Source organism: Vombatus ursinus, unplaced genomic scaffold (genome assembly GCF_900497805.2).
Source record: "Vombatus ursinus unplaced genomic scaffold, bare-nosed wombat genome assembly UNPS02004054.1, whole genome shotgun sequence".
In the NCBI taxonomy this organism is placed as follows: domain Eukaryota; kingdom Metazoa; phylum Chordata; class Mammalia; order Diprotodontia; family Vombatidae; genus Vombatus; species Vombatus ursinus.
The window spans coordinates 1-17,155 of record NW_020943832.1 but is presented as its reverse complement, the minus strand read 5'-3'; the positions used below and the strand labels follow the sequence as shown (position 1 = coordinate 17,155).

Here is a 17,155-nt window from a genome sequence, read left to right as displayed (position 1 = left end):
AAAAGAAAGACAAAAGAAAACCAAATTACCAGTATCAAAAATGAAAAGGGTGAATTTACCACCAATGAAGAAAAAATTAAAACAATAATTAAAAACTATTTTGCCCAACTGTATGCCAATAAATTTGACAACCTTAATGAAATGGATGAATATTTAAAAAATATAAATTGCCCAAATTAACAGAAGAGGAAGTAGAGTACTTAAATAACTCCATCTCAGGAAAAGAAATTGAAAAAGCCATTGATGAACTCCATAGGAAAAAATCTCCAGGGCCAGATGGATTTACAGGCAAATTCTATCAAACATTTAAATAAAGAACAATTACTTCCAATACTACATAGACAATTTGGGAAAACAGGCAAAGAAGGAGTCTTACTAAATTCTTTTTATGATATAAATATGGTGCTGATACCTAAACTGAGAAGAGTCAAAACAGAGAAAAAAAAATTATAGACCTATTTCTCTAATGACTACAGATGTCAAAATATTAAATGAAGTATTATCAAATAGATTACAGAAACTTATCATGAGAATAATTTCTTATGACCAGGTAGGATTTATACCAGAAATGCAGGGCTGATTCAATATTAGGAAAACTATCAGCATAATTGATCAAATTAACAACAAAACTAACAGAAACCACATGATCATCTCAATGGATGCAGAAAAAGCTTTTGACAAAATACAACACCCATTCCTATTAAAAACACTAGAGAGCATAGGAATAAATGGAGTCTTCCTTAAAATGATAAGTAGCATCTACCTAAAATCTTCAGCAAGCATCATATGTAATGGGGATAAGCTAGAAGCATTTCCAATAAGGTTGGGAGTGAAACAAGGATGTTCATTATCACCACTGTTGTTCAATATGGAAACATTAGCTTTAGCAATAAGAGAAGAAAAAGGAATTGAAGGTATTAGAATAGGCAAAGACGAAACAAAGCTATCACTCTGCAGATGATATGATGATATCCTTAGAAAATCCTAGGGAATCAAGTAAAAAACTACTTGAAATAATAAACAACTTTAACAAAGTTGCAGGTTATAAAATAAACTCACATAAATCATCAGTATTTCTATATATTACCAACAAAGCCCAACAGCAAGAGATAGGAAGAGAAATTCCATTTAAAGTTAGTGTAGACATTATAAAATATTTAGGAGTCTACCTGCCAAAACAAACCCAGGAACTATATGAACACAATTACAAAACACTTTTCACACAAATAAAGTCAGATCTAAATAATTGGAAAAACATCAGTTTTTCATGGGTAGGCTGAGCTAATATAATAAAAATGACAACTCTACCTAAATTAATTTACTTATCCAGTGCCATACCAAACTATCAAAAATTATTTTATAAAGCTAGAAAAATAATAAGATTTATTTGGAAGAAAAAAAGGTCAAGAATATCAAAGGAACTAATGTTGGATATTAAATATCAGTAGTATCAAACTCAAATACAAATAGGGACCATTAAACTGTACATAAGGATTCCTGTAGTATCATATTGATTTAGAAAACCACAGATTAACATCATCTATGTTCTTTTGTTCCAGATATTAAATTGTATTGTAAAGCAGCAATCATCAAAACTAATTGGTACTGGGTAAGAAATAGAGTGGTGAATCAGTGGAACAGGTTAGGTATGCAAGACACAGTAGTCAATGACTATAGTAATCTATTGTTTGATAAACCCAAGGATGCCACCTTCTGGGATAAGAACTCTATCTGACAAAAATTGCTGGGAAAACTGGAAAAGAGTATGGCAGAAACTAGGCGTAAACCAAAATCTCACACCGTATACCAAAAAAAATCCAAATGGGTTCATGATTTAGATATAAAGGCTGATACTATAAGCAAACTAGGAGAGCAAGGAATAGTTTACCTGTCAGATTTATGGAGAACAGAAGAATTCATGACCAAACAGGAGATAGAGAACATTACAAAATGCGAAATGGGTAATTTGGATCACATTAAATTGAAAAGCTTTTGCACAAAGCCAATACAACCAAGATTAGGAGGGAAGTAGAAAACTGGGAAATAATAACCAGTGTCTCTGATAAGGACTGCATTTCTAAAATATGGAGAGAACTGAGTCAAATTTGTAAGAATACAAGTTATTCTCCAATTGATAAATGGTCAAAGGATGTGAACAGGCAATTCTCAGATAAAAAAATTAAAGCTGTCTATGAGGTACCACATCACACCTATCAAATTGGCCAACATGACAAAACAGGAAAATGATAAATGTTGGAAAAGATGTGGGAAAATTGGAACATTAATGCATTGTTGGTGAAGTTGTGAAATGATCCAACCATTTTAGAGAGCAATTTGGAACTATGCCCAAAGGGCTCTAAAAATGTGCATATCCTTTCACCCAGCTTTTCTATGGCTGTATCCCAAAGAGATCATACAAATGGGAAAAGGACCCACATGTACAAAAATATTTATAGCAGCTCTTTTTGTGGTGGCAAAGAATTGGAAATTGAGGGGATGCCTATCAATTGGGGAATGGCTGAACAAGTTGTGGTATATGAATGTAATGAAATACTATTGTCCTATAAGAAATAATGAGCAGGCAGACTTTAGAAAAACCTGGAAAGACTTGTATGGACTGATGCTGAGTGAAGTTTGCAGAACCAGGAGAACATTGTACACAATTATGGCCATGTTGTACGATGACTGACTTTGACAGACTTAGCTCTTCTCAGCAATGCAAGGATCTAAGACATCTCCAAAAGTCTCACAAAGAAAAATGCTATCCACATCCAGAGAAGGAACTATGGAGTTTGAATGCAGATTGAAGCATACTATTTGCTCTTTTTTCTGTTTTGTTTTGTTTCTTCTTTCTTGCAGTTCCTCCAATTGGTTCTAATTCTTCTTTACAACATGACTAATGTGAAAATATGTTTAATAGGAATGTATATGTAGAGCCTATATCAGATTGCATGCCATCTTGGGGAGTGAGGTGGGAAGGGAAAGGAAGAAAATTTTAAAACTCAAAAACTTACGGAAGTGATTGTTGAAAACTAAAAATTAATTAATTAATTAAAATAAATAAATGATCACTGATGGAGCCGTTGTTTGTTTTCTCAGCTTTGCTTTCCCTCCTACAAGCCTCCACAGCCTTTATGGTCTGAAGGTGCAAAAGTTGAAGAATGCTACTTACCATTGTTTTGTGTCTGAAAAACAGCATCGCCCATGCCCCAGAAGGCAGCCAAGAGGAAGAAGATAATCCTCTGAGAGGGATGAGGTTTCCACAGCAAAAGAAAAATCATGCAGGACCCTTGTATCGTTGTACCTATGAGTTTGAAGAGAAAAGGAAAAGGAAACAAATGATTGCTGCAAATGAATGAAAGAATGGGAGGTGGAATTTAGATACACAGAAGGAACTCTTTCACTGATCTGTTGGCTTCCTTGATTTGAATGTTGTTTCTTTAAAACACCCACTTCAATGAGTCTAAACTGGAACTTGGACATTTATAAGTCTCCTTTTTGTACTAAGACAAAGCACAGATGCTACTGAGATGAAGAATTTCTTTTCAATACAAACCTACCCTAAGGTTTGTAGGTCTTCTTCAGGCATCCGTGGACTTTTTTTTCTTTTCTTTTTACTTTTCTTTGTACTCCAAGCACTTAGAAGGGAGTCTGGCACATCGTAATCATAAGGAAGGCTTATAGATTGGTTGGCTAATTGATAGACATACTGGCTCCGGAGGCTAAACTGAAAATGTCAAAACAGGAGAACCTTGGGCCTGAGACAACCAATGGGTTACTAAGGAACAGATCCATCAGAAGCGGTATATTCTGTGATTTTAGGACCTAGGTCAGTTGCCAGTGTTAGAAGTGTGAAGGAGAAAAACAAAGGTAAGTTAACTATTAGGGACACAGAAAAGCTTTCTAAATCGAAGGTTCTTTCCCCTACATCATTCTGTCTCGCAATGTTTCTGACAATTGTGACTTCTACACAATGTCAACATCATGGCTTCCTACTCATAAGACACTTTTTGTCTCTCTTTAAAACGCAATAAGTATATCTTTGGAACAGGAAAGTACCTGTCTGCATGCCTTACTGATGAATTTCTCCATCATCCAATTCTTTCAGGTCTTAATTGGATATATGTTTCCAGCTTCATAGTTTAAAATCCTCATTTATTATCATTGATATTGAGCTCTGTTCTCTTCCCTCTTGATGCTCAAGAAAAAAGACTATGAAAATAATAGATAGAATAAAACCTATCAAATTTGAAGCCTTAGATAATGAATAAAGGAAGCACACTATGGCATACTGGGAAGGAAGCCTACCAACAATTGTAGGCATGATAGCAGCCATAAATAGACTTAGTAATACTCTTAATAAACGAGTCTTTTCCTATGTCAGTCTTCTAATTTCCATACTGATATGAAAAAAACAAGAAAATGGGAAAAGATCCTAGATTTAGAGCAAGAAGACTGCTTTTGGTGAAATCCTCACTCTACTTGCTATCTCTGTGACTTTTAGATAAGTAAATTACTTCACCTCTTAGGCCTCAGTTTCTTTATCTGCAAAATAAAAGGATTCAGGTAGGTAGTCTTTAAGGTTCTTCCCTGCTAGACATCCCTCAAGTTCACCTCTAGATTTTCTCTTCAATTTTATTGGGATTCTGTAGCATAATTCCACAGTCATATATTCTCAGTGTTATTTGGGTTAATTTTGTTTTTTTCTTTTCTTAGCTTATAGGCTATCTCCCTAGCCCTGGTCCACCATCTGGCTATTGACCATGAAATGGATCGGGTGAAAATGAATATGAATACCTCTGAGTGCTTCTGTAAGGATCAAATGAGCTGGTTGATATATTTAAAGTGCTTTGGGGAAAAGTATAATTTCATATAGAATAACAAAGTACATGTTCTCTTGATAGAATAATCATAATATAATAAGTAACATTTATAGATGCGTAAGTATATATGTGTGCATATGAGTATGCATATGTGGATAAAGTAAACAATATCCCTGAATGATAGTCTACTAAGATTTAGAGTTGGATGGGACCTTTGCTGTGATTTAGTCCAGAAGTGTCAAACACAGGGCCAGTAGGCCATGAGCCCTCAGTACTCCCAAGTGCTGGGGAATCAGATTAAAATGTAATTGGGAAATACTTATCAAAATAAAAAAAATTACAACAGAACATAGAAGGTGTTAATATGTGGTTTTCTAAGTCAATATGATACTACAGGAATCCTTATGTACAGTTTAATGGTCCCCATTTGTATTTGAGTTTGACACTACTGACCTTACCTAAAGCCCTCATTTTATAGCTAAGAAAATCAAGGACCAGAGGAAAGAGAATAAAAGTAACTTCTTCCTAGTTACATGAGTAGTAAAGGACCCAACAAGCAGCTAAATCCAGGCCTTCTAATTCTAGGACCAAAGCTCTTTCCCTACCATGCAGCCCAATGAATTAGAAACATCATCTTCAGATAGAAAAGATAGCAAGTTATTGCTATTAACAGAGAGATAGACAGATGAGTAAGTGGATAGATAGATAGATAGATAGATAGATAGATAGATAGATACAAACCTATTGCATACAAAACTTTTCTGCCAGTGTACTGGGAGAGCTTTCCAAATATCAAAGAACAAAGGGAAGTGGCACCCGAAAAGCAGATCATCACGAACCCAACATTGTGTATCCCCAGGGCACAGGTGACATATGACTGAAGAGAAAAGAGGCAAATGTTAAAATGATATTTGCACTCATGACTGTTCTTCCTTATGGGTAGGGACTGAACCTATCATTTTATGGCTACAGAGAAGATCTAGATGGAAATTTGACCATTGCAGCTTAGCTCTTTCTCCATAACTGACAGTCGTAGAGAGTTACCTAGAGCCCTGAGATGTTTCATGTTTTGCCCAGGGTCACACAGCCAGGATGTGTCAGAAGTGGGATTTGAATCCAGATCTCCCTGATTCCAAGACCAGATTTAGCCACTTTGTTGCTTCTGAATTGTCACAGTTTGAGAATTAAGCTTTTTCAAGAGGAATTTAAATCATGCTCTAACTCATTCTGCTATTTGATGGATGGCATGTTGATTTAGCCTGAAATTTTGTTTCATCATTTAGGTCCTTAAAGGAAAATGCTCATCTTCGCATGTGAAATCTTTTTGGATCCAAAGGAAATGAACTGAATTTAGAGTTCATTGACAAAATTCATCCCAATCATCCCTCTATGAATAAATCCACTTCATTTTCTTCAGGAATTATGCTACTAAAGATGATTGATGAAGCTGATCATTACTTACTGCCTTGATTACTGAGGAAGGGAGAGAAGGCAATAAGCATTTGCTAAGTGCCTACTATGTGTCAGGCACTGTGATAAACACTTTACAAATATTACTTCATTTGATCCTCATAACAACCCTATTACAAAAGTGCTGTAATTATCTCCATTTTTCATTTGAGGAAACTGAGGCAGGAAGAGGTTAAATGACTTAGGAAGCATCCAAAGCTAGATTAGTACTCAGGTTTTTCTGTCTCCAGGCCTAGCACTCTACTGTGTCACCTAGCTGCCTCCCATGGGGATGATGAAGGAAGGTGATTAAAAATGAGAAAAGTCTCAAAGCAAATGGGAGGCAGAAAAATGTTTCTTATTTGAGTAAATGTAAAAGATTTTGCTTGAGCTCCTTGGTAAGTGTTCCAACTTGTCTCATCCTCAGTCTCCAAACTACATCTTAGCCAAGGAAATAAAGTCAAGGAAGACACTGAAGAGTAGATCTTAGGGAATGGGAAACAGTGATGGTCTGTTAGTCCATGGCTAAGTTCATCCTTGCATAGTCTGCACTACCATAGCCTGATATACTACAATTGTCCTGACCATGAACAATAAAATTAACTGAGACTGGTGGTCCTTCTAGTTTCCTCAATAGTTCCTTTTAAAAATTTAATTCCAAAATGGGTTTTATTGGTGGTGTTTGCAACTGGGCAATAACATTTTATTACTGACTATTACTCCCAAGTCTTACAGGAAGCCATATTGGGGAAAGAATATATTTTAACATGAGTAAGGACTCAACTGTAAGATCTTTCTCAGAGGTTGACACACACACACAGAAGTTGGTTGTCATTGATTACAGGAAAAGCAGCATGCTTGGGCTTGGTGAAAAGAAGTTTGGATTTAGAGTCAGGAAACACCCTGGTTTAGATCCACGTTATCTGGGCCAGTCTTTTAGCCAACTGTCATACCTGAAAATAAGATGGCAGGGATAATAATACCTGTAGTATTTAAACCACATAAGTGTTGTGAGAATTAGATGGACTCACAATCACACAATTTAAGTCGAAAGTCCAAACTTGGTCTGAAAGATAATCCACGACCTTCAAGGAGGGGACTCCTTGAGATAGCTCTCATATGCTCACATGAAGCATAAATTTGTCTCTTTGCAACTCAAATTCATTGATTCTAGTTTTGCCCTTTGAGGACAAACAGAACAAAACTAATCTTTCTTCCAGGAGACTGGCCTTCAGATACTTGGATAAACTGTCATGCCCCTCACTTGATATTAATTATTAGAAGGAAACACAATGAGGACTCACAGTAGGCCCTGGCCTGCCCTGTCTCTCAGTAGAATCCTCTCACATCATTAGTAGAAATAGCACACAGAACATCATTAGTTATATATACTAATACATGAATTTCATTTTCTCCCATACCTTTGTATAGTCACCAGAAATGAATGCTTGCTCAAATCCACTATACATTGTCAGAGGAATGAGGAGACATTGCCGTTTATCTCTAAGATGTTGAAAAGTTGCCAGGAAACGGGTCCAAATAGGAACTTTCTTTTCTTTTTCATTTTCTTCTGACTCATTTGGAAGTTGATCAAGAAATACAGCTATCAATAATACTGCCAAAACACTGCTTCCTTTGGAGACAAAAGGAACCTGACGTGACAAGTGTGGTCAAAATGTGGCTTTTTTGTTAAAATTTTGACTGTCACAGAATATTGGACCCATGATTTTGGAACAAGTGGACTCTTTCTGGACTCCAATAGCCAACTCTGTGTGCATTTGTATAATATGTGTATATATACACACAGAGAGGATATATACATAAACTCATACATGTATATATGACATATACATGAACTCATATGTATATATGACATATACATATACACATATTCAATATATGTGTATATTATGTCATATGAACATACATATATATATAATATGTGCGTATGTACATATACATCTTTCTTCCAGTTTGTCCCAATAGGTTTTACATTTCACTCTTTGGAAAAGCCAGGGTATAAAAGTTTTCAGTTAACTGAAAACTAGATTTTACTGATTATGGCCTCTTTGAGAACTTTCACAAAGTTCAATATGACCAGTTTCAGCAACAATCTCTGAGGATCCTCACTTTTTAAGCACTGCTTCATTTAAAGCAGTTCTCATTCATTCCTACTCTTTGTTTCTTGTGGCTGAGTCAGTCAGTGACTTTTCCAAGAGCAAAAATATCTTTACCACCTGACCCTAACTCCATGTCCTTCCACAAATCATGTCAATTTGATGTTGCTAATGAATTAGAATGGATTCTCACTGAGTACTATTTGGAAGTCTCAAGAGATTATGCTCACTCTCATTTCATTGATCTCTCCTCTTTATAATACAAAAGTATAATGCCTTCCATGAACAAGAGCCCAAGATGCTGGAAGGAAGGAACACTGCCTCAGAACACAGTAGGGAATGGACACAACCACCATATGCTATAGGGCTGAAATTCCATGAAAGATTGACTTTACATATGAGTTTCTTCTGGGGCTACAGGAAGATCACCACCAACTGTGACAGCTTTGGTTCACTGAACCCCTCACCCCTGTTATCCTATAAATCTTCTTGGCTTTCCTTTGCCAATACACTGGGATAGGAGTAACTCCAGTATCTCTTAACTTCACTTGAAAAAGTCCTACCAACACAAACCAGCCCCTCACAACATATCAGATCTCTTCTAGGAGAGAAATTGTATAAAGTTGGAAGGGTGACTATCCAGAAATAATTCCAAAATTTATTGGAAAGAGGAACACAAGAAAGAGGAAGAGAATTTCAGTTGCCCACATTTCCTCACTATTGACTACTAAATGGTATTTACTCTAGACACATACCAGTATAGATACCCAGCAGGGTGTAGACTAATTCATTTGCTGGGTGCTTAGTACTGTTTGTAGCTGTGCTGGCTCTAAAACAATCATTTGCTCCACAAAGAAGCAGTTGCTCTTCTGTGATTTCTTCTGTAAAACAAGAATATAAACACATTAGCGTACTCAGTATTGTCCTACTGGTTTCAAATATTAAATGGAGGAGTAAATCTCTAGAATCCAGCAATGATAGATTATGACCTTGTGTGGCCATTGACACCAAGATTTCCACAATCTTCTCACATAGTTTGTACTTAAAAATAATCACTAGGTTGCCCCTGGAGTTCTCCTATGATGCTTCATCATGGTTTGCAGATGATCCTCAAAGGCTATGCCAACCAACTGGAAACTCTGGCACCTCCTCCCAAGTACTGCCCAGAGGTCTACTCTTACCAGCAATTCCCTCATCATTTGAGGTGGTTCATCTCTAAATATGGGACAACTGATAGACTGTTTATTATCTGAGGACCATCCTAGCTATGTCTGGGGAGCTTTATCCCCATACAACTCTCTAGAGTTTATCCTTCATGCACAACCTCTCTGCTGTCTGAAGACCTAGAAGGATCCAAGGTTGTAGTTGAAGAATAGTTTGTAGAGACAGATAAGAACGTGACCATCATGTAAACAAATGTTTTGAAAATGGTACCATGTAGCAGGCTATCTCTGAGTAAAGGCCAATATGATTTCTGCTTTCTGTTTCACTTAAAGGTTTATAGGCACATATCTAGCATGTCTATTGGGTAATCTAGCACTGGAAATAGAACATGGTGAAAAAGCACTGGATTTGGAGTTTGGAGGACCTGGGTTTGAATCCTGGTTGTAGCATTTCCTACCTGTGTAACCTCAAGAAATTTATTTCACCTCTCCAGGGCCCAGTTGGTTCATCTGTTTTTTAAGGGGGAGAGGGAGCTTGTAGGGTTTCTTCTGGTTCTAAATCTATGATCACCTTCAAAAGGTTCAGAAATGTATTTTGCTAAGTGATTCAAAACTGTAATTTTCTCTGTAAGATTTTAAAAGCCAGAATTTGAAATAAAATTTGGAATTATTTCTGGATAGTCAGGTATCACAGCAGAAAAAGTGTTGAATTTGGAGTCAGAAAGACTTGGGTTCAAGTTTAGTCTCAGATGCTTACTAACTGTATCACCCTGGGCAGGTCATTTAATCTCTGTCTGCCTCAATTTCCTCATCTGTAAAAATAGGGATAAAAATAGCACCTATCACCCAGGGTAGTTGTGGTAATAAAATGAGATATTTGAAAAGAACTTTGCAAACCTTAAAGTACTATGCATGCTTGTGTGTGTTTGTGTGTGTGTGTGTGTGTATGTGAGTGTATTTAGGTGGGGAAATGGTATAGCAGAGATACTGAGGGAAGTGGGTTCTCTCTTCCTACTCAGATTTCCTTCTATCTACCGTAGTGAACTGTCACTCCCTCTAATTCATTTTAACTCATAAATCCAATGGCCTTTTCTCAATCCACTAATTCCTAGGCAGTCAATTAACCTTCTGAATATCTCTGTCTGTCATTTGACAGCTTCTATCCATTTCTCCCAGTTCTCTGTTTCTAATCAGAATGAACCTAATTCTTTTATGTGCCAACTGCTCAAAAACTTGAAGACAGTTAATGCTTCTCTTCCCATTCTCCATTCTCCTTGCTCCCTTCTGGACACATTCCCCAGATGATTAACATCCTCCTTAAAATGTGGCACCCCAAACTGAACTCAGTGGTCCAGATATAGTCTGATCAGAGTAGAATGTCTATCATAGTATTATTATTGAATACTATGTTTTTCTCAAACAACCAATTAAGCCTTTACCAGTCATTGTGCTTGCTCCTAGGGATACAAAAGGAAAGAATGAAATGATCTCAAAACTCAGAATTTTTACCCTAGCAGGGGAGAAAAGTATATCTATAATTTTATACAAAAAAGTACAAATGAAAACAAATTGACATAACACATGGCAGTTTGGGAAAGAGGGCCCTACCAGTTGGGGCAGTATAGGAAAGATTTCATGAAGGAAGTTGTTCTTTGTTGCTTGAAAGAAGATGCTCCTATGAAGCAGGGATAAGGAGAGAGGAGTGCACCCATTGCAAAGGTATGGAGACAGAAGTTGTAGGGTTGTGTATGAAGACAAGGGAGAAAGGCAGGTAGGCTGGAATGCAAAATGTAGAAAGGGAAAGAAAATGGGACAATGAGATTGGAAGATTTGAGCCAAGCTTTAAATGACTGTTCAAAAGCTGAACAAAGTAGTTTATATTTTGTTCTTGAGGCAATAAGGACCCACTGGAATTTATTGAGTAGGAGAATTATATCACCATATCTAGCTTATGGAAAATAACTTAGACCACAGTGTGGATGATGGACTGAAATCCATCTCTAAGATCATGTTAGTTTTCTTGACCACACCACTGATTCATTAACTTTGAAGTTCACTAAAATTCATTGTTTTTGCTAACAAAATGCTGCCTAGCCGTGCCTTTCCTGTCTTGTACTCGTTAAGTTGATTTTTTTGGCCTAAATGTGAAGCTTCACATCTATTCCCTATTAAATTTCATTCCTTTTTCTGCCCAATTTCCTTTCAGTCCAAATTTTTCTAAATCCTGACTATCCAGTGAATTAGTTATCCATCACAAATTATGTCATCTGCTCAAATGTAATGACACTATTTAACCCTTTTTCCAAACCATGGATTAAAATGTTAACTTTCACAATACCAAGTCCAGATCTTTGCAGTGCCCTGGAGACCTTTCCAATTAATATGAACCCATCAATGATGATTCTCTGGTTCTGGCCATTTAGCCATTTAAAATATCCATATATTTGTACTATCGTCTATCTCATATCTATTTACTTTTCCCACAGACCTTATCAAATTCTGGCTGAAATTTAAGCAAACTTTATCTGCAGCAGAGGTGTCAAACATATAGCCTATAGATCATAATGCCACACTCCCAAATGCACCTAAATCAGATTAAAATGTAATTGGGAAATATGTAACAAAATAAGTAAAAATAAAATAGGACATTTGCTCAACCATTTCAGACCCTTTGTGACCTCATTTTGGGTTTTCTTGGCAAAGATAATGGAGTGGTTAGCCGTTTTGTTCTCTAGTGGATTCATTTTGTCAGGCAATCAGGTTAAGTGACTTGTCCAGCTAGGAAGTTTCTGAGGCTGGATTTGAACTTAGGTCTTCCTAACTCTAGGCCAAGTATTCTATTCACTGAGCTACCAGTTACCTCACAATAGAACATAGATAATGTTAGTATGTGGTTTTCTAAGTCAATACACAGCCTATAGAAATTCTTCTATATGGTTTAGTGGCCCTGTCTTCACTTGAGTTTAACACTAATTGTCTATGGTATTTTCCTGATCATCCTGTTTAGTAACCACATAGGAAAAGAAAATAAGCAGATTGAGGCATAACCATGTCCTTGATGAAGTTATTATGGATCATTTTTAATGTCTTTTCTACATTTTTACTAATCATGCCTTTAATAATACATTATAGAATTTTGCCAAGAATCAAATTAAGTTCATTAGCCTATTAGCATACATTCTCTTACTTCTAGTAAAAACGGAGCCAAATCTGCCCTTTTCTAATTCCAAAGGTACCTCTTCCATTCTTCATGATGTTTCAAAGATAACAGTAATGGGTCAGTTCCTATTAATTTTGTCAGCCCTTTAATTACCCTAGGATATAATTCAGCTGGTCCTGGTAACTTGAACTCCTCAAAGGAAACTTACTCTCTTATTCTCACCTTCCCAACAAAGCCAACCAAGAAGGATCGATTAGGAATCTGGAAGATAATGAGGAGAGTATGGTATGGCAGAAGTCATAGGATTGAGAATTGAGTGGTGCCAAATGCTATAGAAAAAGGTCAATGAGGATGAGGCCATCAAAAAAGAAGCAACTGGATTGTGCAACTTGGAGATCATTAGAAAGTTTGGAGAGAGTTTCAGTAGAGCATAGGGTCTAGTAGCCAGCCTGAAGAGTGTTGAGGAATGAGTACAGCCAGGTGCAGTGGAAAGATGAATGTTGATTAGAAATGAAAATTCCTTTCTACTATTGAGAAGTGTAAATACAACAATGATGTTGTCATTTGGGTTTTGGTATTGCAATAGTTACAGAAAAAATGATTTTTTCTAAAAAATAGATTTTTTTATTACCTACATAAAAATTCCTTTCTACTATTAAGAAGTGTAAATACAACAATGGTGTTGTCAAGACTATGAACTTTAATCTTAATTTGGGTTTTTGGTGTTGCAATAGTTACAGACAAAATGATATAGATTTTTTTTATTACCTACATAAAAAGTGCTAAGGCATGTATCACCATAATGTGCAGCCTTCTGTCTGATTAATTAAGAAAGAAAAGAAAATAGTCTCCGGATAGTCTCCCTTTTAATGATTACCTCAAAGTGTCACCATCTTCAATGGTCTAGGATTATGAAGGGATATGCTTCAAAACTTCAGGCTGACTTCACATTTATGGAAATGTGTAGGTGATGTGAGGAGGAAAGGCAGTAGTGAGGGAATATATTTTGATCACATTTTCAAGTGTTTAAGACAAACTTATGCTTCCTCTTTTCCAATGCTGCTTGGCAGATGACCAAGCACCCTCACTAAAGTAGAAAGGCAAAAGGCAAAAGAGAGTTATTATCTTAGAGCAGTTCCAACTTGGCAACATTATACATGGTCATAGCTGTGTGAAGTGACAAATGTGTCACTGTTTCATAAAACCCAGACATTTTTAAATTCTTCCAGACCCCTCTGACAGCAGGCATTCTGGTACACTGGAAAAGAGCCCCAGGCTCAGAGCCAGAAGGCTTAGATTCACATGTCAGCTCTGTCACTTGCTAGTTGGGAAGTTATCAGCAAGCCACTTAAACTCTCTGAGCCTCAGTCTCCTTATTCATTAGGTAGGAAAAGTAATAATTGCTAACCTTTCTAGTTCTTCTTATATGTTACTCCTCTTCATGCACTCTACAATTCAGCTACACAGGTCCACCTGTTCCTCAAGTATGACACTCCAACTCCCAACTGTACATTCACAGTGAAAATTCCCCTATCCCACCGCAGAACACTCCCCTTCCATACCTTCCTTTTAATTTCCCTGGCTTCCTTCAAAACTCAGCTTAAATCACATCTTCTGCAGGAGGGTTTTACCATTCCCCCTTTCTCTCCAGTGCTGTCTCATCGGAGGCTCCCTTCCATTTATACTCTTTTATATGTATGGTTATTCGTATGTTGTTTCTTCCATTTGAAGATGAGCTTTCTTGAAAGAGGGACCATGTTTTTACCCTTCTTGATATTCACAGTGCTTAGCACAGTGTCTGACACATAGTAAGCACTTCTTCATACTTACTGACTTACTGACTGACAAGATTTTCATATCGGGATGAATGAGAGTAAGGGATCAAGGATGAAACTGAAGTTATGACCCTGGTTGAAGGTAATAGTGTTATTAACAATCATAGGGAATAGCTACTGGAGTTGTTGAATGAAATAGTGAGGCATTTACTGGTAGACTATGAGGAAACATTTCCATTAGATACTTTTTCCATTGGTAAGGGCAGGGTGGTGATGGAGTTGGGGAACAGACCAAGGTGCCCTCCTGTCTCTCTTTTAGGAGCTGTTATTTGAAAAGTGTTTTTAAATGGTAAGTCATTATGTAAGTGAGGTATTATTACTAAAAAATAATTTCTTTCCTTTTATCTTTGAATTTTTAGCATAACCATGAAAGATAAATGGGTATAAAAACCATAACACAACATGAGTTTATATCTAGGTGTGCCCAAAGGCAGTTACAGATGAGTTTAATAATAGAATGAATACAAGGAGAAACTTTGATACTGAATGACTCAACTGTACTAATCTTCAAAATAATTGTCAGTCCCCAGTCCTTGGTACATCCAATAAAATATACAGTTGACTTGAAGATAATGACTGTGTGTCCCTTAAACCTAATAAAGAACTAGGGTGATTCTGTTCATGTATGGAGGTGGGGAAAGAAAGTCAAGTTAATTTTGTATTGTGTAGAAAGTCTGAAAGGGCAAAGAGTGACTAAATAATCCTTTAAAGTTCATTATGTCTTGCTGTGCTCCCTCAACATAAATGGAAAAGGGAATAATGAAATATCCTCAGACTGAATCAACAATTCTGTAATAGATAAATGGTCAAAGGCTATGAGCAAGTACTTTTCAAAGGAAGAAATTCAAGCTATCAATAACCATAATTAAAAAGTACTCCCAGACAAATGAGTAATCAAAAAAATGAGAAGTAAAGAACCTCTGAGGTTCTACCTTACAACCACCAGATTGGCAAAAGTTATAGAAATGACAAATTTTGGAGAGACTGAAGGAAAACAGACATACCAAGGCATGGTTGGTGGTGCTTTGAATTGGTTCAGGCATTCTGAAAAGCCATTGGAACCATGCCCCTAAAGTCCATAAATCATGTATAGTCTTTGATCCAGCAAGGCCACTACTAGGCCTACATAAAGACTGAAGATGAAGCATGTTACACACCTCCTGACAGACAAGGGATGGATTCAAAATTGAGATTGAGCCATGCATTTTTGGACATGGCCAGTGAGGGAATATGCTTTGCTTAACTATGTAAATTTGTTGCAAAGGTTTTAGTTTTCTTTTTGTTGTTATTTTTCAATTGGAATGGTGGAATGGAAAAGAGAGAAAAATAGACATTTGCTAATTTAAAATTAGAAAATTATTTTTTAAAGACTGAATTAAAATGTTTCTCTTGTTCATCTCTACAGAAGTTGCAGCCACTCTTGGAGCAGTATTTCAGTCAACTCCATTTACCTTTGGGAGGGTTCTGCTGAAATACCAGAGATGAAATCAAATTCCCCCAGACACCAGAGGTCTGAAATATGAGAAAGAAGATTCCAAAATACTGATTGATGACATCTTTCCCAAGTTTTCTTGTCTTCTTTGCGTGAATATTTCCACTCATTGTAAGGTAAGTAGACTCTGCAGACCACAGTGGGGCTGCTCCTAGACCTAGGATTATGGCAGTGGGGATCAAGGTGAACCTACAAAAAGATAATCTGTTAGTCAACATAAATGTTTACTGTTTAGAGAAACGAAGTAGCTCAGCTCTGCCTTGTTTGAACTCCCAAGAAGCCCCCTGCCCAGGATAAGCTGATTATTTGAAATACCACCATACCAACTCAGGCTTTAATACTCAACACCTTCCCAATTTCCTCAGCCTCCTCTCCCCTCTGATTGGAGGGCTGGAGAGTGGAGGAAGTACTAAACTTCTCCCTAAGCCTCTCTTTATATTACAGTAGGCACCATATGGACTTTCTGGTTCCCCTTCACTTTCATCTACAATTCATCTTGGTTTGACCTGCATACAACAAGATGCCCCTGTGCCAGGTACACCCTTGTATTCCTGTTCTCCCCCTTTCTAGCTACCTTTTCTGTGTTGTCTTCCCATTAGATAATAAGCTCCTCAAGGGCAAGGAATGTCTTTCATTTTCTTATTTGTCTCCCCAGTGCTTAACACAGTGTCTGGCACATAGTAGGTGCTTTTAACACTGTTTTTTTTTATATAATTGAATTTAATAGAAAGGCAAACCATTCACCATTGCACTTAAAGGAATGAGTAAGCAACATACTTTTTAGATGAGGTACAGGTAGACAGAAGGCACTAAATGCCAATGAACTCTGGTACTGAAAAGTTCAGTAGATGTTTGCTAGGTTTTTCAAACAAATTAAAAGTGCTGAAATAATATGAAAGCCAGGGCCTCCTCAGCTGGAATGCTATGTGATGCTGCTAAGAGTACAAGGAGGAAGGATACTATTAGATCTTTTCTGGCATCCTCCATTGCTGACCTCTCTAAATACCTGATCTATACCTGGTGAGCAGTAGAATGCAATTGGCTGAAAGTCAGGGCTTTTGATAGGAGGTAGAAGAAGAGATATACCAGCTGGCATAGAAGTTTCCCAAAGAGAAA

At 36.8% G+C, this 17,155-nt stretch overlaps 1 protein-coding gene across 1 annotated transcript in view; it reads right to left on the bottom strand.

Annotated features, from left to right (window-relative positions):
* The window catches only part of LOC114053224 (protein unc-93 homolog A-like), a gene marked incomplete at its 5' end in the record, with an annotated part of 32,689 nt that extends 15,541 nt beyond the window's left edge, over window positions 1-17,148 (bottom strand). Inside the window, 6 exons of the mRNA XM_027876153.1 lie at window positions 3,173-3,304; window positions 5,565-5,700; window positions 7,694-7,905; window positions 9,145-9,270; window positions 15,999-16,228; window positions 17,126-17,148. Coding sequence (XP_027731954.1) covers window positions 3,173-3,304; window positions 5,565-5,700; window positions 7,694-7,905; window positions 9,145-9,270; window positions 15,999-16,228; window positions 17,126-17,148 — 859 coding nt within the window. The remainder of the gene's footprint in view (window positions 1-3,172; window positions 3,305-5,564; window positions 5,701-7,693; window positions 7,906-9,144; window positions 9,271-15,998; window positions 16,229-17,125) is intronic.
* Between the last annotated feature and the right edge of the window lie 7 nt (window positions 17,149-17,155).